At 42.3% G+C, this 22,633-nt stretch overlaps 1 protein-coding gene and 1 long non-coding RNA gene across 4 annotated transcripts in view; one reads left to right on the top strand and one right to left on the bottom strand.

Moving 5' to 3' along the window:
* LOC103350988 (uncharacterized) overlaps window positions 1–22,633 on the top strand; it is a 183,184-nt gene that overhangs the window by 54,652 nt on the left and 105,899 nt on the right. The gene's annotated exons all lie outside the window — the stretch shown is intronic.
* CR1 (complement C3b/C4b receptor 1 (Knops blood group)) overlaps window positions 1–22,633 on the bottom strand; it is a 96,163-nt gene that overhangs the window by 51,999 nt on the left and 21,531 nt on the right. For both annotated transcript variants that reach the window (XM_017347820.4, XM_089311405.1), the window contains 13 exons: window positions 19,957–20,355; window positions 17,768–17,944; window positions 17,576–17,678; window positions 15,774–15,859; window positions 14,115–14,333; window positions 12,033–12,212; window positions 11,331–11,430; window positions 9,274–9,359; window positions 7,375–7,773; window positions 6,146–6,322; window positions 5,958–6,060; window positions 3,610–3,695; window positions 180–407 (listed from right to left, as the gene is read on the bottom strand). In XM_017347820.4, coding sequence (XP_017203309.3) covers window positions 180–407; window positions 3,610–3,695; window positions 5,958–6,060; window positions 6,146–6,322; window positions 7,375–7,773; window positions 9,274–9,359; window positions 11,331–11,430; window positions 12,033–12,212; window positions 14,115–14,333; window positions 15,774–15,859; window positions 17,576–17,678; window positions 17,768–17,944; window positions 19,957–20,355 — 2,343 coding nt within the window. The remainder of the gene's footprint in view (window positions 1–179; window positions 408–3,609; window positions 3,696–5,957; window positions 6,061–6,145; window positions 6,323–7,374; window positions 7,774–9,273; window positions 9,360–11,330; window positions 11,431–12,032; window positions 12,213–14,114; window positions 14,334–15,773; window positions 15,860–17,575; window positions 17,679–17,767; window positions 17,945–19,956; window positions 20,356–22,633) is intronic.

The raw sequence follows: 22,633 nt of genomic DNA, 5'->3' as shown, positions 1-22,633 counted from the left end.
AACCCTCTAGGTCACAACATTGGCTCCTGGGGCCCGTCTAGTTTAACTAGTGTATAATGACAATTTTCATTTATGAGAAAGTTAAGCCCATAAGCACACATCCAACTCTAACTATAGAAACATGAGGAACTGGGACCAAATAGCCTGAACCCATTTAATATACAGAAGTCGGTACTGACCAACAGGAATAAGAAGTTCACAATGAGGGGCGGGACCACTCCAAACCCCTTTCCCTTGACTGTCACTCATGCAGCGGATGGTGCTCTTCCCAATGAGGCTGAAGGTCATCCCTCCTTCAGGATGGGAGTCACATGTGTAAGATACTTCTTTTCCATAGGGAATATCTCCCAGAGGAGGTCCTGTGTGTCTCCCATTAAGGATAGCTGGAGGATTTGGACAAAAGATTTCTAGAAAGAAAACAAAAGATGTAAGTTCTTCAAAATTGTAACTGAAGTGATTTTATAATTATCGGATTCTGTGATTGGGTTGCCAATTAAACAATTCCTTTTTGCTTGACAATTGAAACTGGAAAATAAATGTACTAGGCCTGTGCTGAAATGAAATCTAAATTCAAGTTTATTTCGAAAGTCTAAAAGAACTTTAAGTATCTGGAATTATTCAGATAGGATTTCTGAATAAAAATTTAGAGTGTATTCCTTTAAAATAAACAAAAATATTCTTGGTTATACTAAAGTAAAGTCGATCATTAATTCCACAAACATTTTGGAGCACTACTGACTGTCAAGTTATATTTTAAGCACAAAATGAATATTATCCTTGACGTCTTTGACGTTTATATATCTGTGATTTAATTTTTCTTGATGATGCCAGCCTGTAATTTTCAAAATCAAAATGAATGATTAAGCAATGCTGTCACAATGAAATGAAAAGTGCTCTGTGTTCTTGTTTGTGTTTCAAAAGCCCCAAGAATGTCATGCTTTGAGAGAAGAATGTTCTCATTGAAGAAACACAAATTTATTCCTTTGAGTGTTTTTATTTGGAGACACTCCTTCCCCATGCTAACTTTATTTGGATTTGGGAAGGAGATACTAAGAGAATACACTCAAAAGAGTTATGGATAAGCAAAACAAAGGCTTAACCAATGTTTACCCTCTAGTAAGTTATGTTAGGTATATCTTTGGGTTTATAACAGTACCTCTTAATAAGTGTTACAGGAAAGTTAGGATTGTCACATAACTGACTTCTAATTATGAAAGTTGAAATTATCAAGTTTCATCTTATAAATCAGTATAAAATGCAAATAATTTTACATTTAAACTTTAAAATTTTAAAGCAAAGTATTTCTGAGAGCAAAATTCTATTATAAACATATTTTTTATTTTTTTATTTTTTTATTTTTTTTTTATTTTTATATTTTTTGACAGGCAGAGTGGACAGTGAGAGAGAGAGACAGAGAGAAAGGTCTTCCTTTGCCGTTGGTTCACCCTCCAATGGCCGCCGCGGCCAGCGCGCTGCGGCCGGCGCACCGCGCTGATCCGATGGCAGGAGCCAGGAGCCAGGTGCTTTTCCTGGTCTCCCATGGGGTGCAGGGCCCAAGCACCTGGGCCATCCTCCACTGCACTCCCTGGCCACAGCAGAGAGCTGGCCTGGAAGAGGGGCAACCGGCAAAGAATCCGGCGCCCCGACCGGGACTAGAACCCGGTGTGCCGGCGCCGCTAGGCGGAGGATTAGCCTAGTGAGCCGCGGCGCCGGCCAATAAACATATTTTTTTAAATAACTCTGATCAGAGGATAAAACAACACCCTGTTTGAGTTAGTGAAGAAATAGATTGGATATATTAATGTTCTATATTAAAGGTACTACTTTGCTGTCATCTTAAAAGTAAAAAATAATCCACTTGATCCCATTTCCCTCTCCAGCTATAGTCCTATTTATCTACTCCCTCTACAGGAAAACTCTAAGATGTGGCCTGTGATGTGAGAGCTCTTCCCCTGCGTTCTCCCTTGAACTCGTTTCAGTCAGGTGTTGGCTCCATCACTCTCCTGCACCTGCTCTTGTTAGGACACTTATTCCTCCAAGTCACAAAATCTAATGATCAGTTTTCTGCTCTCATCTGACCTCTCTGTAGAATCTGACATAGTTAATTATCCTCCTCTGTTGAGAAGAATGTCTCCTCTTGGCTTCCAGGACACCTCTTTCTCTTGTTTTCTCTCACAATAGTGGCTGCTTCAACTTAATCCCCTTAGACAATTCCTTATCTTATCAGCTTCTTAATGCTGGATTCCTGGGATCCACCCATGTGTCTGTTTTCTAGCCATGCTCACTCCCTACAAGATCTTGCTTAATATCAACTTTAATTATAATAGGTACAACATTGGCTTCTAAATGTCCACAAGTCTGGTGTAGGTCTCTCCAAGATACCTATCTGAATATCTAATAGGAATGGTAAGCTTACATCCCAAGTTCAATATTTTATTTCCTCCCATTGCAAAACTTGCTCTTCACAGTTTTCTCCTCCAATTCAGTTCAGGGAAATTCTACCCTTGCAGTTGCTTGGGCCAAAAACCATGAAATTATCTATAACTCTTCTCTTTCTCTCACACCCTCTGTCTAAACAATCAGCAAATCCTATCTATCATCTCTACCTCCAAGATATATTCAGATTTGACAAATTTTTGCCTCCCCAACTGTTTTCCTGGGCCAAGATGGCTCATGAGATTGTTGCAATAGTCTCCCAATTTGAACTCTCAGCCATATCCACAGATTTATTTGGCTCCACCTGCCTTTTGTGTCCTTTGTTGGTTTCTTGATTGAGAACAATGATTAAAAAAAAAAAAAAAAAGAAAAGAAAATGCCAGGAACATTTCTGCCTTGTGGCCTTGCATCAGAGTCCCATGTACAGTTAAAGTTCATCCCCTATGTATGCACATTGATAGTCAACTAATTTTTATTAATGCCCACACATTTCTTTCTCAGAAAGGACTTCCTTATTTAAAACTGAAACTTTATTCTTTTCCTGGAATTCCTTATCCCCATTCACATAACTATTTTATTGCATTTCCTTGCATTTTTTCTTAATAATACTTGGTGTTATTTGGAATTTTTTGTTGGCTTGCTTGCCTTTATCTGTGCACAAAAATCTAAACAACATGGGAGCAGGGATGTTGTCTGTCTTATTTACAGATGTATTCCTACTGCCTACAGACCGCCTCACACAATAGGTGCTCAAAAACCTTTTTTTTGAACGAGTGAATATGTGACTGGAATGATGATTAACGAAAAGATATAAAAGTTGAACATGATTTTACTTTTGACAGGAAAGAAAAAGGAGAAATGTGGCAAGGCAAATGCCATAAATTTATTTCTATGAAACACAGTCCTTCTCATTTATAGCACATATAAATATTTTATGCTCATAAATATTTTATAGGATGACACCCAAAACATTTGATGCACGGGTTTATTTTCCTCAGAAACATTCCTCATAACTATTCCAACAGAGAACTATTTCTATCAAAAATAGACATAAACAGGGGGCAGAAATATAATTTCATGGGTGAAAATGAGAGAGAAGAAGCAGGAGCAGGAGGAGGAGGAAGAAAGAAGCACGAGTGAGCTCCAGGTCTGAGCAGGTGCTCGCCTACTCACGTTCACACACAGGCACGCTGCTGTTCCAAAGGCTTCTTGTTCCCACCAAGACGCAATGACTAACAGAGCTTCCCTTTAAATGGAACCTGAAGAACAAAACCAGCAGCAGCAGTGAGCACATCATTTCTTTTTTTTTTTTTAGAAGATTTTTGTTTAATGAATACAAATTTCATATGTACAGCTTTTAGGAATATAGTGGTTCTTTCCTCATTCTCACCCTCCCACCCCTACTCCCATCCCACCTCCTACTTCCTCTCCCATTCGATTCTTCATTAAGGTTTGTTTTTAATTGACTTTATATACAGAAGACCAACTCTATACTCAGTAGAGATTTCAACAGTTTGCACCCACACAGACACACAAAGTATAAAGTGCAGTTTGAAAACAAGTTTTACCATTAATTCTCATAGTACACCTCATTAAAGACAGAGGTCCAACATGAACAGTAAGTACACAGTGATTCCTGTTGTTGATTTAACGATTAACACTCTTACTTTTGACATCAGTGACTACCTGAGGCTCTTGACATGAGCTGCCAAGGCTATGGAAGCCTCCTGAGTCCACAAACTCTGTCAGTATTTAGAGAGGGCCATATGCAAAATGGAAGTTCTCTCCTCTCTTCAGAGAAAAGTACATCCTTCTTTGACGGCCCCTTCTTTCCACTGGAATCTCACTCACAGAGATCCTTCATGCAGAACAGTTTTTGCCACTATATCTTGGCTTCCCATGCCTGAAATGCTCTCATGGGATTTTTCAGCCAGATCCGAATGCCTTAGAAGCTGATTCTGAGGCCAGAGGAGCACATCATTTCTCTCTTCTCTTTATTGACAAATCTCAGCTTCCTCCCCAAGAAGACCTAAACTCATTAGCAACTGGGCTCCTAAGCAACTCATTTGTTTCCTCACTGGCACAAGATGGGAAACCAAGTCATTTAGGAGAAAGTGCAGCTTCCAGTGAGGGAGAAATCAACAACTGGTGAAGCTGAGTAACCAGACAGATACCATCACCCCCTCAACCCCCAGCCAGAACAGAAGAAAGAACAGAAAACATGACAAGCGTTTCCCTGTTCTGGCCTGGGCTTCAGGAGGTCACCTTTTCCCTGACTGCCCTCTGAAAGCCCCCTCAGAGGAGACACATTTCTTTTAAAATTTATCATTTATTTTCATTGTATTTGATGAGAGAGAGATAGAATGAATAAATGAATATCTTCCATCTGCTGATTCACTCCCCAAATACCTGCACCAGCCAAGCTAGAGCCAGGAACTCAGTTTGGGTTTTCCATGTGGGTGGCAGGGACGCAAGTACATAAATCATCACCTGCTGCCTACCAGCATGCACATCAGCAGGAATGTGATCAAAGGCAGAGCCAAGACTCAGACTCAGGCACATTCCGTAAGGGACGGGGCCTCCCAAAGGGAGTCCTAACCGCTGCACCAAATAGCCACCCCAGAGCTTTATCTTCTAATGCGAAATGCAGCTTTCCCCCTTTTGAAGACAGCAGATCGGGAAAACAGCCACTGTCTTGGGTTGGCAAATTACTAGGAAAGATATCAGAGGCTATGATTTTTGCCACTGTATCTGGTACAATACTTAAAGTATCCTTGAATTATTGAAAGGCAAAGCAAATTACCCTAGGAAAAAGAGAAAAAGTTGAGAAGGGAGGGCTCTTGGAAAGAAATCATCCCCAAAGGACGGGTTTATTGTCAGATCAATGGCTCCTGAGTTGTCGCCGGGTGTTTATTGAGTGACTGGAGTTTTATGTCAAGGAGTCCTTAAAATAAACTGTTTTTTATCTGCCAGTGGTCCTGGGACATAAAAAAAACCAAGAGCATTTGCTGTTCCATAGACTGAAGATATCCCCTGAGACGTGGACATCAGTCTTCATGCTCCCTCCAACACAAACACTCATTAAATGAAAAATAATTCGATGTTTACAACTTCTACTTACTATTTCATTCCTATCCCAAACTCCACTATTAATCCATTTAAAAGTTTTGTGAAATAAACTTTGTATGATATTTATCTTATATGTAACTTTCTCTTTTACATCAAAGTTTTTTTAACAACCCCCTAGAATATTTATCTCTTTATGCCTAGAATACTGCTTATCCATATACTTAATGTTTCACTATGGATTCAAGATCTGTTGTATTTTTGCTGTTCATTATATTTAAAAAATCTGTTCATGTTCCATGTGATTCTTACCATACTTTCCAATCATTGCTTTAGATATTAGTCTTTTCTATTCTTTTCCACTAGTTCAGTCTCCCTTTGTGGATAAACTCCCATTATCCAGGGTCTCAACATCCAGCACTAAGTCCCTGGTCTCTGTGTTGGGTCACACTCACCCTTCATCACAGACAAAGGACACTTTTGCTCCAAGCTGGAGATTAAGTGGAACTGATATGTGGCCATTAGGGAGTTGTTCCAGGAAATGATCACATGGTTTCACTAGGAGGGAAAAGAAAAACAGGAGTAAGACTGTGGTGTGGAGTGCAAAGAGATCGACCTGGAAACCAAACAACAGTCTAAGCACCTGCACATGTTGGGGCCGGAGGGTTCCAGTCTCCCTGGGGTGTACAGCGTACAGAAGCAGCCCCTGTGAGTTCATAGCCAGGCTCACAGCTGTAGATTACTTCCTGCCCAGGAGAAAAGGCGTCCTTGTGGCTTGGGGTGCGCTCACCATGCAGGATTTCTGGAGGTGGCTGACACACTGGGGAAGTGACAGATTCAGAGTTCTGGTAAATCAAGGGCAAATATCTTCCTAATCTCTATGCTTCCTAGGTTGCCTGAGGATCATACTTAGGGGTTCAGGCATAACACTGGGAGTCAAATGATACTTCACCCTCTCACTTCACTGATTTAAAAATTAATAAGGGGGACATGTAGCCCAAGGTAGAGAAAGAGAACCTAGCTTTCCCCAAAACTAAGTTCCAACTTACTCATCGGTCCCCAAGCACTGAGATTCCTTCTCCTAGCTCTGGCTATCCAGTAGAGTTATGAGTATTGGTGCATTCTTCACCTACATATCTCATTGGAAAACAATCACAATTTTTGGTTTCATTGTTCAGGTAATGACAAAGTTGCCTGGGCCTAAATTTTAGAATGGATTTCCCCTTATCCGTCATTGTACTCCCATGATGAAGGTACAGCTATCTATCCCTCTTTTATCTCTGTATCTTTTTGTTCTCCCAGCTGCTGTCTCAGTACTTGCACAAGGTTGACATGAGTTGGTAGAAGAGTTATAGGCTCTGTCCTTGCGTTCCAGCTACAATGCCTACCAGTCCACTGCTAAGCAAGCAATTTCAGCAAGCTAACAAGGACAAAAGCCACTGAATCAGTCAGCCCTGTACTCAGAGGCCGTAGAGCTTAGAATCTGACTCAAGATCTGCCTTCATTTCTAATCACTGTGGTAGGTGCTTATGGCACCAGAACCCATTTAACAACAACCAAACTTATACTTAATTAGAAATGAACGGAAAATCTGTTGGACTTTGAGCAAGTTACTTTCACTCTTGACTTCAGATTCTTAATGATAAAATGTGGGAGGTGAGAGGCAGGTATTTGGCACAGCAGTTAAAAGTCACCATTTCATGATACCCACATCTCATATCAGAGTGCCTGGTTTGAGTATCAGTCCCTCCGCTTCCAATCCAGTTTCCTACTAATGCTCACCCTGAGAGGCAGCAGTGGGTAGCTCAAATTCTTGTCCCTGCCACCCACATGGGAGACCTGTAACCCCTCCTATGCCCCAGCGAGACTCACCCCTGGAGCAGTGCGGCAGCTTAGGTTCCCATTTGTTTAGAGCTTTGCACCACACTTGGCTGGGTCCTTGCATGACAAAGCCAGGCTGACACTTCAACTCCACGATTTCATATAAGGAAAACAAGTTCTTGTGACCAGTTACCATGACTGCGTTTTCCACGTTTGGAGGTGTACATTTATTAGGTTCAATGCACTGAGGAGGGGGGCCGCTCCAGACGCCAACCTGATCATCATGGCTGGTACAATATATGGAGGGCTCCCCGATGAGGTCAAACAGCTTTCTGCTTCCTACTCCAGCTTTGCAAAAATAGGTCACCACCATTCCATATAGAAATTCTTCCCTGTTGGTACTGTAGAAATCTCCATTGGCGATGGCTGGGGGTGGTGCACAAGGAATACCTGGGAAAAGAACAGCAAGTTAAATAAATTTTGATTCCTTAAAGCTGTATTTAATTATGAAATTTGGTAACTTGTTTATTTTTTTAAAAAAATGAACTCCAATTACCAAAAAGTCAATATTTATAGTATAGCTGTTATCTGATCTTTGCTAATATACACACATGATTTTACATAATTGCAAATTAATTAGGTTACCACAATATTCTGTGTATTGCTCTTTTTGGTTAAAGATATTTCAATAACTATGTCCTTCTATAGTCCACATATTTACTTCTCATTTTAAATGCAAATCTAATTATGTTATTTCACCATTGTTGATTGAATTCTTTCTATATAGAAGGCATTCAGTTTTATTCTCTGTTATGAATATGGTAAAGCATGTGGTATAGCATCTTTATCAAATAAGCGAAAACAAAAACTGTGGCAAAACTAATACAGAAGACTAATCACAAATATGCAATATTACATGTAATAAACATAATAATTATAGATCCAGAAATGCTAAAAAGATCTGAATTCCTGGATTAAAGGCATGTATTCAGTTTAGAGTATTGATAAAGACTGTATGCTGGCCTTTTTACCCTCCCCACAGTGTGTTTCAAAGTTGTTGATTTTCCTACACCATCTCCAAATCCTGGCTTATATCTTTTTACATGCTTTGTCAATTTGCCATTGTTCATTCCTCTATGCTCCTCAGAGTTTAGGAAGTTTCCACACAGCTCACAGGGGACCTGGCACCACTGTTCAGACAATGAACCAGAAGGAAGAGAGAAGTGCTTGCACACATGTATGATGAGATCTGATAGGAAGAGCAGCCTGCACACACGTATCATGCTATCTGGTAGAGCTATCAGGGAGGAAATGGGGTTCCTTTCTCTAAATTTGTTTACTTCATTGAAGAGAATAATCTTCAAATTGGGAAATGTCCAGCCAACAAAAAGAGAAGTTCGGGGCTATTTAAAACAAGCTGGGGGCCAGCACCATGGTACAGTAGGTTAATCCTCCGCCTGCGGTGCTGGCATTCCATATGGGCGCCGGTTCTAATCCCGGCTTCCCCTCTTCCAGTCCAGCTCTCTGCTATGGCCTGGGAAGATGAGCCCAAGTCCTTGGGCCCCTGCACCCACATGGGAGACCTGGAAGAAGCTCCTGGCTCCTGGCTTCGGATCGGTGCAGCTCCAGCCACTGTGGCCATTTAGGGAGTGAACCAACAGAAGGAAGACCTTTCTCTCTGTCTCTCCCTTTAACTGACTGTAACTCTACTTCTCAAATAAAATAAATTTAAAAATCTTTATAAAAAAAACAAGCTCAAGACTATATTTTAAATGCAATTGTACGAAGTGAAGGAAACACCAGATAGATCTAGAAGGTTGGAACACTTTGATCAGTTATAAGAATATAGTTATACTCTTCAAATATTGGAAGGAGATCATCCCCAAGAGGAATGAGATTTAGTCTTTGTGATTCGAGGTGGGATAAATGGTGAAAGAGATTTCAACTCACGTTCACAAATTGGTGGCTCCGCCTCCCATTTGACAGTATTGCCTGAGAGGACACATTCGGCAGATGTTTGACCAAGGATTCGGTACCTAACAGCAAAAAATGGAAAATAATTATTCTGTACACATTCTACCAACTTTCCTATAGCACATACATGTGGCAAATCTTAAACATTAAAAAGTGGGAGAAGGTATAAGGCCTAGCCTAAACTTCACATGTTGTATCCAGCTTTTCTCATTTCTCTCTCACCATTGAAAGTGATGCTGCTTCTCCACTCCAAATGCTAACCAGGCCTGACCCTGGGTCGCTTCCAAGATCAGAAGAAATCAGATGTGTTCAGGGTAGTATGGCCAAGGTCAAGATTTTTTTTCACTAGCTCCTCATGGCCACCTTTGCTTCTTAGTTCCTTGACTACATTGTGGGTTGTACCAGGCACCAAAATAAGACAGTTGTTAAAAATTTATTTGGAAGGCAGAGTGACACAAAAAGAGGGAGAAAATCAGAGAGAAAGAGATCTTCCATTTGCTGGATCACTTCCCAAATGGCTGCAACAGCCAGGCCTGGGTCGGGCTGAGACCAGGAGCCCAGAACTCCATCTGGGTCTCCAACATGGGTGTACTTTGGCTATCTTCTGCTGCCTTCCCAGGCACATTAGCAGGAAGCTGGACTAGAAGTAGACCAGACAGGACTTGAACTGGCACTCTGATACGGATGCTGGTGTCTCAGGCAGCGACTGAATCCACTGTACCACAATGCTGGCCCCGAGTAATTGTCTTCTCAAACTGTTTTTCTCTCAAATGATTGTTGCCATTTTTTGTATGTGCACACACACATACATACAACAAATGAGTAACACTGCTGTGTCATTTCATTTGAGGCATGTGTCTTGTAAAACCACAAGATTCGATGGGTGATGATTCTATTTAAAGACTTTGTCTTTCAGCAGGAAGATTTTACTGAAACAAATGATACACTTGATCTTGCCTCGTCACCGTCCTGTTCACTACCTCCCTCATTTATTTCACAATGTCCAATGATGAGGATGAAGCAATGACTAAGACCAATGTTCCCCAAAAACAAGGGGGCCTATTTCTTAGAAGAGACAGATACACTCCATGCTATTCCTTTTCCTTCTCTCATTTGCTATATGGACAAGATATGTTCAACTCCTCTTGTTGTTTTAATATTTTGGAGTTAATGCCCTATCTTTTTCCATCAGGAAGTTTTTTTCATACATATATGTGTCATATGTGTGTGTGTGTCCACAAAAAGATACATTGAACTTTTGTATCCTGGTCTCTCAATGTGACCTCTGTCTGGAAATAGTCTTTGCAGATGTAATCAAGTTAAGGTTATTAGGGTGGGCCCTAATCCAATATGACTAAGAAGAAAGAACTTTGAACATAAACTTACACACAGAGAATACTATGTGAAAACAGAGACGCACAAGGAAAACGGCCATGTGACAACAGAGTAGAGACTGGAGTGATGCTGCCACCTGCCAAGGATGGCCTGGAGCCACCAGGAGCTGAAAGAGGCAGGGAGGATCCTCTCTAGAGAGCTCAAAAGAAGTATGATCCTGCCAGTACCTTGACTGTGGACATCTAGTCTCCAGAATAAAGCTCTAAAAATGTGCTATTATAAGTAACCAATTCTGTGGTGCTTGGACACAGCAGACCTAGCAAACTCACAGCACTGTAGTCAGGAATATTTGTCTCCTGAATGGCTGCCCTGTGAGCTTCCTTTCTCCCAGCAGGGCCCACTCTGCCTTAGGCCCTTTGTGGGCTTGCACACACCCTCCCCCCACTTCCTCCTCTCCCACCCAGTGAACACCTGACATGTCTGGTATGCACTGCCCTCCCTGACTTTCAGCAAGGATGTAGACTTTTCTCCTGAAGGTATCCTTGTGATACCTTTATTCACTTCAATCAGGAGTTAAACATCTAAGCCTTTTAAGACCAGATGGTAATAGCCTACTTGTCCTCTCTGAGATGTGACTGGAAGGTAATATTTCTGTATTAGGGCTATTCTTCTACCTAGAGCTGTTGCTGCCAACTCACCCTTTATTGCAAGAATAATGAATTCTAGCTCCAAACTTGATATCTGTGGTGACATGTACCATTCCATTCTTAGGATCTGGAGGGTTTTCACATGATTTGCCTACGAGAAAGAAGCAGAATGTTGGAACCAGGTAGAGTAATATGAGGGTTTTATTTGTTTGTTTAGTATAAAATGTCTCCACCTGACTGTCGCCACCTGATTGTCGCTTACTAACAAGCCAGTGCAGTTTTGACAATTTCACAGGTTTTACCACTTTGAGAAAACTTCCCAGACAGCTTTAGGATCAACCACTCCTAAGTACCCCAAACACCTCCCTCCAATTCTGTCTTAGCTCTACCTTTTATACCTTCTCAAATGTGAAGGGCATTTTTGGCTCTGTATACTGCCAGTAGATTTCAATGTTCTCAAAGAATTTCTCCCCACTTAGTTATTCAAACACCATTTGAGTCTTTTTATATAATTTTTTTCCTTGTCTGGAGTGATTCATTATTTACAGAGATTTTTCCTTGCAAAAATTCCTTGAAACATTCTCATGAGATGAACATTTCATCCAATAATCAGGGTTGAGCCACAAGTCCAACATCTACATCTGTCTATCTTAATGTTTTTGGAAAAAGTTTCCTGTGTCCAAAATTTGAAAACAATGAAGACACTACAGGTGCTCTGACAGACATAGGAGAGGTCCAGCACAGACTACTCACGGGCACAGACGTCTTTGGGCCTTGACCAGACCAGATCTTCTAGACACTTAATAGAGAATGGCCTTCCCAAGTACCCAGCACGGCATTCGTACTTCAAAGATGTCCCAATGGGAAACTCAAATTCGTTGGTTTGGGTTTTCAGTTTGGCAAATTGAAAATGTTCCGGGGCTTTACAGTGACCTAGAGATCAAGAAATGAGGACTATGTGAGTGATCCCAAAGTGGCCAATGATTCTCACCCTTGCTGGATTTGAGGCCAGAAGAAAACAATTTTTTTAGTTATGGGCATATAATTTCCTTGTAGTTTTTGGAGGGAAAGTTCCATAAGCACATGGCCCTCAAGAAATATACCACCTGGAAGGCTAGTCTGCTATCTGGTCTTTCTGCTCACATCATTTAGGGCAAAGGTAGCTCCAGTTCAGTTTTTCACCTTTTTAGGGAGCCATGAAGCATGCCCCTTGCCATGTTCCACCATCCCTGTCTTTTTCCCTTGTAACTTCAACACATCAAAACTCTAACAGAGGGCTCAGCGCATAGATGCAAAATTCATTGTTTCTTGGTACAGGGAAGCTGCCACCAATTTTCTAGGTCTGATTCCCAAGCCAGCCCTTTAAACAAAGAGGAAACAAATAGCAACTCCTTAAAACAAAACAAGCAACAAAAACTAGAATCCTCATTATAAGGGAACATTTTGAATTAAATTCTGGCTTTAGATCAGTATCCCCATGGCTCATGAGCTCTAGGCCCAAGGATTAAAAGCTTACTTTGGATTCAAATAACCTGAGGTCAGAAAGGTATACAAGCTTGGAAAATAGGGATAATTTCTACTTGGTTTTAGCAAAACTATCTCTCTTGGCTTCTATTTCGGTGTCTTCCATCTTCCTTCTAATTATCTATTCAAGCAGTAAATGACGTACTAGAACTAATGCTGTGTGTGGACCATTCTCTGTGAGAAAATTTATGAACTTACTTCTCATTTCTTGACTATAACTGAATTTTTCTTATTTCTTATTTTCTTCAGGGAAACTTTATGTATCTGTATTACTCATTCTCTTTACATCTGAGAGCTGGAATGTTAGCTCTACTAGCTTCTGGTGCATGGAGTCCATCTCATGATAAAACCTGGCATCCCAGGGCAACTCACACATGACATCAGTGTGGCAGGTCTCCAGTCCGAAATACAGCTTAATCAAACTGGGGATGCAATCTGAGAATAGGGTTCTGATCCGAAAGTATCTACAACCTGAAGATTGCCTCACTCTGTTGATTCAGCAAAGCAGGCAAGGTGATATGTGTTTGTAAATGTGTACCCCATAAAGAAGCCGTAGTGTTGGAGAGGGATGGTGAGAGCAAAAATGGGTTCTCAGTGACTATTCCTTTTAGAATTGCTCTTCTCTCCCAGATTCCTGCAGTGGTCAGTGTGTTAAACCAGGCCTACGGTCTCTCCTACAATTTACTTCCTCTTTCCTGTCTCCCCTGCCTGAACGTGGGTGTCTTAGTGGGGGTTGGTGTCTTAGTCATCCTTCTCCAGAACTTAGAAAGACCCGATCTCTTTATCTTGCATTTTCCCTTTGCTTTCTCTCTCCACCAAATGGGAAGTCTTCAGAGGCTAAAGCAAATAACCTTCATTTTAATTCAGAATTTAGCTCAAGGAGGCCAAGGGAATCTTTGTGGCTTGTTGACAATGCAGTCCAGTTTTCAAAGAGAATGTACAGTGGTCTCTGGCCAAATATGTTAATACAGAGATTTTGCCTGGTCTGTGCCTCAACTCCAAAACCTGTGAAGATGCTTAACTTATGCTAAGATTCATGGAGACTTGTTTGTAATTCCTATGACTGGCAACAATGTTCTTTCTAACTAAGGACCTTCGCACCATCTGCCATCTTGACCCTTCTAGCATTCCCTCCAGCAGCAAAGGATATCAGAAACTTCTGTGTTGCCTTCTTCTAGAACCATTTATTACTAACTTGGTGTTTGTGTCAAGGGAACACATAACTAAATACCACACTGTAATTATAGGCATGCAGAGGGTCTGGTTTAGATATTCTGAGTCCATTTGGGATGTGTAAAATTGTGCACTAACCTGGACGTCCACAGCGAGGGGCGGGGCCGCTCCAAATCCCATTCCCTTGACCATCGCTCATGCAATGGATGGTGCTCTCCCCCGTGAGGCTGAGGGTCAGCCCTCCGTCGGGGTGGGGGTCACATGTGTAAGTTACTGCTCTTCCAAAGGGAAAGACTTCCAGCGGTTTCCCTGTGTGTCTCCCGTTGAGGATGGCCGGAGGACTCGGACAAAAGATTTCTGGAAAGTAGATGGGTTTCATCAAGAGACTTTACCGGGGGATTCTGCAATCATAGGATGCTACGACTGGTGCCACTTAAACAATGATAAGGAGATAAAAGTACACATGAGGCCTTTAATGAGATGGACTACATAAGATCTCAATCAAAGTTGTTGCAAAAGTACAAAAGAAATGTGCCTATCCTGAATCTTCCAGATCGTTACATTTTTTAAATTGAGTATCAAAACATTTAAAGAAGAAATAGAGTCATTCATTCATTCAGCAACTATTGATTGAGCACTTAATCCGTGTGAGCAATTCAACAGGACCCTGGTGACAAGGCGGAAAAGAGCAAAGACAAGGTCTTTGTCCTTCAGAGAATTTACATTCTTGTACCACTCATCTTAAATAGTTGAAGTCTTTCCTCAACAACTTATTGATATTGATCATCAATCTTGATCTCAATGATGACTACTTTTTTTTTTTTTGACAGGTAGAGTTACAGATAGTGAGAGAGAGAGAGACAGAGAGAAAGGTTTTCCTTCCGTTGGTTCACTCCCCAAATGGCCGCTATGGCCAGTGCCACGCTGATCCGAAGCCAGGAGCCAGGTGCTTCTTCCTGGTCTCCCATGCGGGTGCAGGGGCCCAAGCACTTGGGCCATCCTCCACTGCCCTCCCAGGCCACAGCAGAGAGCTAGACTGGAAGAGGAGCAACCGGGACTAGAACCTGGCGCCCATATGGGGTGCCAGCGCCGGAGGCGGAGGATTAACCAAGTGAGCCACGGCGCCAGCCCCAAATCTCAATGATGACTATTAAAATGAATTGAAATATGCACAGTCATAGTAAAAAAAAAAAAACTAAATGGATTCAGACTGCTTTGCTTTTCAAAATTTCTGGGTCTGTGTAGGATTTATTTTCTCTTACTTTCTGCAAGATTTCAAGTTGTTCTTTCTGTTTTCTGAATATCAGTGTAGAACAGTCCCTTCCTCACTTCTGATTGACATTTATAATTAGGCTTGGAATTTGGAAGAAGCTGCTTAAGCAAGTAAGCATTGTGAAAAGACAGAAAGCGTGGGTAGTACAATCAATAACTGAGCTCTCACGCATGACACTCCAACAGCCACTGTCGTGTTGCTTCAAGGAAGGGAGAAAGGGGAAAGGAAAAGAAAGAGTAAAAGAAAAAATTTGTCAAAGCTTCGCATTTTCTAATCTCTCTTGTCCTGGTGGCAAACCACACAGGCTGTGTCACGTAGAACACATAATTCCAAACAGACTCAGCTGACGGTCCCCAAGCCAGGAGGTGCACACAGTGAATCACAACAAGGTGCTATTAAAATAAGCAATTTCTATCAGCCATTCAGACTAGAAAATAGAAGAAGCAAAACAACAGAGGCCATGGATCAAAATACTAAACTAATCAAGGAGAGGGATGGGCCTGAAATGATATTCCTCTACTCACGCTCACATACAGGAACACTGCTATTCCAATGGCCTTCCATCCCAACCAAGACACAATGACTGGAAGAACTGCCTTTTAATCGGAACCTAAAAAAGAAAATGGCCATGAGTAGGCAAGTTGTTTTGGTCAAAGTGCCATTCAATTTGCAGTCTGAGACTCAGCCAAAAACTCAGGATTTTGAGAATCCGAAACCAGCAGGTGGCAGAGTCCTTTTGGGAAAATCACAGCCTCTGGGAAGGGAACAACACAGAATAGTAAAGCACAGTGACTTGGTCACACGGTTGTCCTGGTTTGGCTGAGGAAGACAGCCACGGTGCAGCTGCCATCTCCCTGACCTTGGACTCAGTGTCACTGCTCATACCATCAGGAATCTGGTAAACTCATTCACTGTCATCGCTGAAGACCTGGGCAATATCCCCCTAATGGGATGTTAGACAAGCAAGGGAAACAGCTCCCAGCTTGGACTGGAAAAGCAGAGAGCAATCGGAAAGAGGACAGAGGTTGTTCTTTAGTCTCTACGTTCGCGTTGGCTGTGAAGAGGGCTCACAACAACAAGGTGGGCTGGTGAAGAGTAAGTGAATATTCTAGGGGAAAAGGGAAAGAAGTAACACAACCACTTTTTATGAAATCATCTAAAATTTGCAATGTACATTGGGCCCTAAATCTTATCAGGTGCTGGTATTTGGTGGCTGCTGAGGATTCCTTGGAACATTCTGAGAGCAGGAGCTTTGTTGCCCATGGTTGATAGTTCCCAGGCAGAGTTACGCACACTGTGAAAAGTGCTAAATTCAAAAAACCAAGGCAATAACCTCTTCTAGAATATTAGCACCAGCCACCATGATCCCATTTCAGAGTCCAAGGCCCATTACTAACCATGTGATATATGATTGGGGTGTTTCGAAGTTTATTCTTGGGGCTGACACTGTGGCATAACAGGTAAAGCTGCCGCCTGCAGTGCCGGCATCCCATATGGGCACCGGTTCAAGTCCCGGCTGCTCTTCTTCTGATCTAGCTCTCTGTTATGGCCTGGGAAAGCAGTAGAAGATGGCCCAAGTCCTTGGGCCCCTGCACCCGCATGGGAGACCTGGAAGAATCTCCAGACTCCTGGCTTTGGATTGGTGTAACTCCAGCTGTTGTAGCCATTTGGGGACTGAACCAGAGGATGGAAGACTCCCCTCCCCCTCCCCCTGCCTCTATCTGCCTCTGCCTCTCTGTAACTCTGTCTTTGAAATAAATAAATAAATAAATAAATAAATAAATAAATAAATCTTTTTTAAAAATAGTTCATTTGTCCCTTACTCTTACTTACTATAAGCCCTTCAAAAAGTTAATCTCCCTGAACATTTAGATTTATTTATTTATCTTTATTTATTTGAATGGCAGGCATGTGCACATGCACATAAACACACACACACACACAGAGGAAGAGGGAGAAGGGGAGGGAGAGAGAGAGAGAGAGTATTGATCTTCCATCTGCTGGTTTACTCCCCAGATGGCTGCAATAGCCTGGCTAAAGCCAGTAACTCCATCAGGGTCTCCCATGTGGGTAGCAGGAACCCAATTACTTGAGCCGTCACCTGCTGCTTCCCAGGGTGCACATTAGCAGGAAGCTGGATTGGAAGAAGAGACGGGACTCAAAGCTAAGCACTCGGATATGGGATTCAAGCATCCCAGGCAGTGGCTTAACCCTGTGTGCTCTGTTTGCCTCTGAGTATTTTTTAAAGCCACATAAAACCTTCCCTTTTTGAAAAACCTCTAACCTTAATATCAATGCCCTGTTAGTCAGGCAAGCCCACACTCACCCTTCCTCACAGACAAAGGACACTTTGGCTCCAAGCTGGAGATTAAGTGGAAATAACACACGGCCATTAGGGAGTTGGTCCAGGAAGTAATCACAAGATTTCACTAGGAGGGAAAGAAAAACAAGGAGAAGTGACAGTGGTACGTGAAGAATAAGGGCACAAGCTGACAACGCCAGGTGAGTGTTCAGGCACCTGCACATGTCGGGGCTGCGGGGCTCCAGGTTCCCTGTGGTGTGCAGCGCAGGGAAGCAGCCCCTCTGAGGTCATAGCCAGGCTCACAGCTGTAGGTCACTTCCTGTCCAGGGGAGAAGACGTCCCTGTTGCTCTGGGTGTGCTCCCCATGCAGGATTTCTGGAGGTGGCTGACACACTGGGGAAAGAGAACCAAAGGACTATTAATTGTGTGAAATTAACTTCTCTTCAAAGAGGATAATTACAGATCTACATGTAAAAGAAAATTTAGTAGACTACCACCCTTATTTTACTGATGACAAAACACACACACACATGCACACACACACACACACACACGGTCTCTTTAAAAGCCACAACAGTGGTACATGTAGAAAACTGACTAGAACCAAGGTATCCTTAGTTCACTGATTTCCATATGAAGAACTCATGTATACAATAGAGTGCATGACAGATGGTTCTCTCTAGAATACTTCCAATTTCTGTTCCCCCAGTAAAAAAAAAAAAAAAAAAGAAAGAAAGAAAAGAAAGAAAATTGTTAGGACTGATGGAGCAATAAGTCTTCATACTTCCTTTTCAGGAAGTATCACCAATGTGCAGTTCCACACCTGAGGAGTGCCCATGCCTGTGTCATTAGTGGATTCCCCATCACCTGCCAAACCCTGAGCACACAGGTTCATGTATCTATTCACACCTCCTTTCAAGTCCTCTCTCAGTGGCCATCTGACTCCAGTTGGTGGGGAATTTGTTTCCTTCCATGCTCTATAGAACCAGGCGCTCCTCAACTACCCACTTCATTGCAGTGAGAAGATGGGCAAGCACTGAACAAGCTCTTCTGAAAACCCCACCATCATCAGCATGAGAATGCACGGCATACGGAATGTTGTTCCTGAGTCTCTTTTAATACAATCGGTTTGAACTCAGAGAACCAGAATGTATTTGGGTCTCAAGAAAATTATATAAAAGCATTGTAAAATAAAAATAAGTCATTTTACTTCGGCTTTGGGCAGGTTAGTTCCCATCTCTGGACTGTTTTCTGCCTAGTGTGAAATGGAGATTGGCCTAGAGTAACTGAGTTCCTAAGGAATTTAAAAATATTCTGAAGCTGTAGAATCCATTTTCAGGGCTCAACACCTCAGCATTTCCCTAGACAAGTAAAATACACTGTGATGTGATATTCAAGTGCTGTACTAGTTGACTGACAGCTGGCCCCCCTGCCTCACACTTCTATATGCTTCTTTGACTGCTAGGGGTGGAAGTATGGAAACTACAGTTGCTTGCCTTTCTTGGCAGCTGGGCTGTGGCTCCTTCTACTAGTTGAAGGCATATATAGCACATTAAAAGGCTGGCAGATGACAGCAACCATTCTGTTATGAGGGGTGGCTTGGGCAGTCGTAGCTGTCAGCTGCAGCAACTTTAATTCTAGCAGTGCCAATGACTTTGGCTTCAGCAACATCAGCTATGTTCTGGCAGCAGCAGCGGTGGCCGGGGCTGGGCCTTTCAGCAGTGAGCACAGGGTGCTGTGCTCCAGGTCTGGAGCAACAGCCGTTCTGGCAACTCTGCCATCCTCCATTTGCTCTTTCTGTCCTTCCAAAGTCTTTCCAGCCTATTACCTGCATGAAATCCCTCATTCCTCAAAGAATCGAGGGTAGCTCAGGTTTCCTGATGGGCCCAAGCTCTGAAGTCAGGCAGATTTGGGTTCCAGTCTTCAGTCTGCAAATTAGTGTTGGTTTCATCCAAGTTATCTAACCTCTCTAAGACTCACTTTCTCTGTAAAACATGAAAAGAATGATAACCGCCTAGTGGTTTGGTTTTAAGGGTAAAATGAACATGTAGTCGGTATTGTAGTTCCTGGTTGGAGGACTCATTCATTGCATATGTGCAATGTATGCAATTATCATGCTCACAGGTAAGACACTGGAGGCTGCAGACAGTGATTTGGGCAGAGACCTGTTTATTGGAATCTCGAGGAAACATCATACTCCTTGCCCACCTTTGGCTTTGCTTCTCAGTTTGAACACATGTGCATACGCACGCACGCACACACACCTTTTCAATTTCATGTTCTCTCCCAAGAAAGTTCACTCATTTGACCTTCTCACCACCCACTTCTCCCATAGAACAAACACTGATCTCACCTGCAACAAGTCGCACCATTTGGAGCCCCTCCAAGGCCCCAGTGAGACTCACCCCTGGAGCAGTGCGGCAGCTCGGGTTCCCATTTGTTTAAGGCTTTGCACCGCACTTGGCTGGGTCCTTGCATGACGAAGCCAGGCTGACACTTCAACTCCACGATTTCAGTTAAGGAAAACAAGTTCTTGAGTTCAGATACAATGACTGCATTTTCCACGTCTGGAGGTGTACATTTATTAGGTTCAACGCACTGAGGAGGGGGGCTGCTCCAGATGCCAACCTGATCATCATTGCTGGTACAATATATGGAGGGCTCCCCAATGAGGTCAAACAGCTTTTTCCGGCTCTTTCCAACATTGCAGGAATAGGTCACTACTGTTCCATATGGAAAATCTTCTTTATCAAAGCTGTGGAAATTTCCATTGGCAATGGCTGGGGGTGGCTTACAAGAAATACCTGGGAAAAGGGAAAAGCAGATTAAATACCAGTGAATTTTAAATAACAAGGAAGAAAAAATCTAAGAAGGCACTAAACTGTTGTTATTTTAAAGTTTATTTATTTTCATTTATTCAAAAGGCAGAGAGAGATCCTCTATCTGCCGGTTCACTCCCCAAATACCCACAATAGCCAGGACTGGGCCAGGCCTAAACCAGAAGCCAGGAATTCTGTGGGTGGCAAGCACCCAAGTACCTGGACCATCATCTGCTGCCTCTCAGGTGTGCATTAGCAGGAAACTGCATGGGATATGGAGGTGGGACTCAGTCCCAGGCATTCTGATATGGGATGCAGACATCCAAGTGGTGGCTTGATCCACTGAACCACAACAGTAATTATTTGATTTTTGCTAACACATAGGTATGTTTTCACAAAGTTGTAACTTAGGTGGTCATGTTAGCATGTGTGTCTTCCTTCCCTATTTATATTATTTCCCACAAACATATGCGTTTATTAACATAATCCACATTCTCTGAATTTTTTAAAAATTAATTTCTTTATTTATTTGAAAGACAGAATTATGGAGAGAGAAGGGGACAGAGAGATAGATCTTCCATCTGCTGTTTTACTCCCCAGATTGCCATAATGACTGTGGCTGGGCCAGGTTGAAGTTAAGAGCCAGGAGCTTCATCTGGGTCTCCCATGTAGGTGCAGGAGCCCTAGCACTTGCACCATCTTCTGCTGCTTTTCTTAGGCCATTAGTAGGGAGCTGGATTGGAAATGGAGCAGCCATATGGGATGCTGGCATTGCAGGCAGCAACTTAACCTGTTACACCAAAATGGTGGCCTCCATTTTTTTATTTTTAAATAGCACTTTGATTAGATTATTCTAGAGTTCACACAGTTTTCCTCTACTCTTTTCTACTTGCTTTTTTTAAATTTTTTTTATTTTTTGACAGGCAGAGTGGACAGTGAAAGAGAGAGAGAGACAGAGAGAAAGGTCTTCTTTGCCGTTGGTTCACCCTCCAATGGCCGCTGTGACCAGCGCACCACGCTGATCCAAAGCCAGGAGCCAGGTGCTTCTCCTGGTCTCCCATGGGGTGCAGGGCCCAAGCACTTGGGCCATCCTCCACTGCACTCCCAGGCCACAGCAGAGAGCTGGCCTGGAAGAGGGGCCACCGGGACAGAATCCGGCGCCCTGACCGGGACTAGAACCCGGCGCCCTGACCAGGACTAGAACCCGGTGTGCCGGCGCCGCAGGCAGAGGATTAGCCTAGTGAGCTGCGGCGCCGGCCTCTACTTGCTGTCTTAATTTTCTTTTGCTGTTATTAACTGAGTATAGGTTTATTTAAAAAAAAAAAGAAGAAACTTCACTAAAAGGTAAATGATAAGGAGAGAAACTACAAATACACAGCAGTGGGAAACAGAATTTGAATATATTTGAACACATGAGAATAGTTATGATACTGAAGATAACTCTAAATAACACAAATGAAAACAAAAATTGGCAATATTCACCTATGACGATGTTGAAAGTTAGTATTGACTAAGAAACTTGTAAGAATGGAAAAAGAACTCATTGATAAGTTCTATCAAACTTTTAAGTAAGATATAACTCCAAATATAATTTCAAGTTTGATATCATAACATGATGGCTATGTAAAAGCAATCACATATTAGTCTACAAAGCCTATAAATAATTTTAAAATGCAGAAGTAGTATATCATTGTTGTTATATTGCTATAAAATAGCAGTGAACAACTTTCCACCAAAATCTCATAATACTTGAAACTAAATAATTAAAATTCTTAAGGAGATCAGCTGCCACACTTCTCTCTCCCCACAGAAAGACTATAAATGCTGGAAAGTTTAAAAATATATATCAGAGATCTAATAAAATAGTTAAGCCAATATGGGCCAAGATGTGGGAGAAGATGAAAATTTAGGCAAGAGTTGGCTGCTTTCCCCTTGGGAATGGGGAGCTGACTGGGAATGGGGAAATGTAATGTGTGTAGACGTTCAAGTCTCACAAGTCAAAGGACAAAAATTGGAGCCCAAGGCCTGCCAATTATGGGAGCTCTGTTAATATCTTCTGATGTTTACAGAGACCACAAGGAGCTCGGTCATGGGAGTCAAATTTAATTGAAAGTAAACTGACTACCTCAACAAGTGGAGCTGTTCTTCAACTATTGTAGATGGTTCAGAAAAATCAGAGCTCTGAGAGTGAATTAAAGCATGCTAGACTGCCAGTGTCCTCTGGTGCCAGACAGAAACAAAGCAAAATCCCTCTGGAAGAAAG

The sequence above is a fragment of the Oryctolagus cuniculus genome, chromosome 13 (assembly GCF_051225735.1).
Source record: "Oryctolagus cuniculus isolate XC-2025 breed Fujian yellow rabbit chromosome 13, ASM5122573v1, whole genome shotgun sequence".
NCBI classification, from domain to species: Eukaryota; Metazoa; Chordata; class Mammalia; order Lagomorpha; family Leporidae; genus Oryctolagus; species Oryctolagus cuniculus.
The sequence above is the reverse complement of the archived record's forward strand: the minus strand, read 5'-3'. Positions and strand labels throughout refer to the sequence as shown.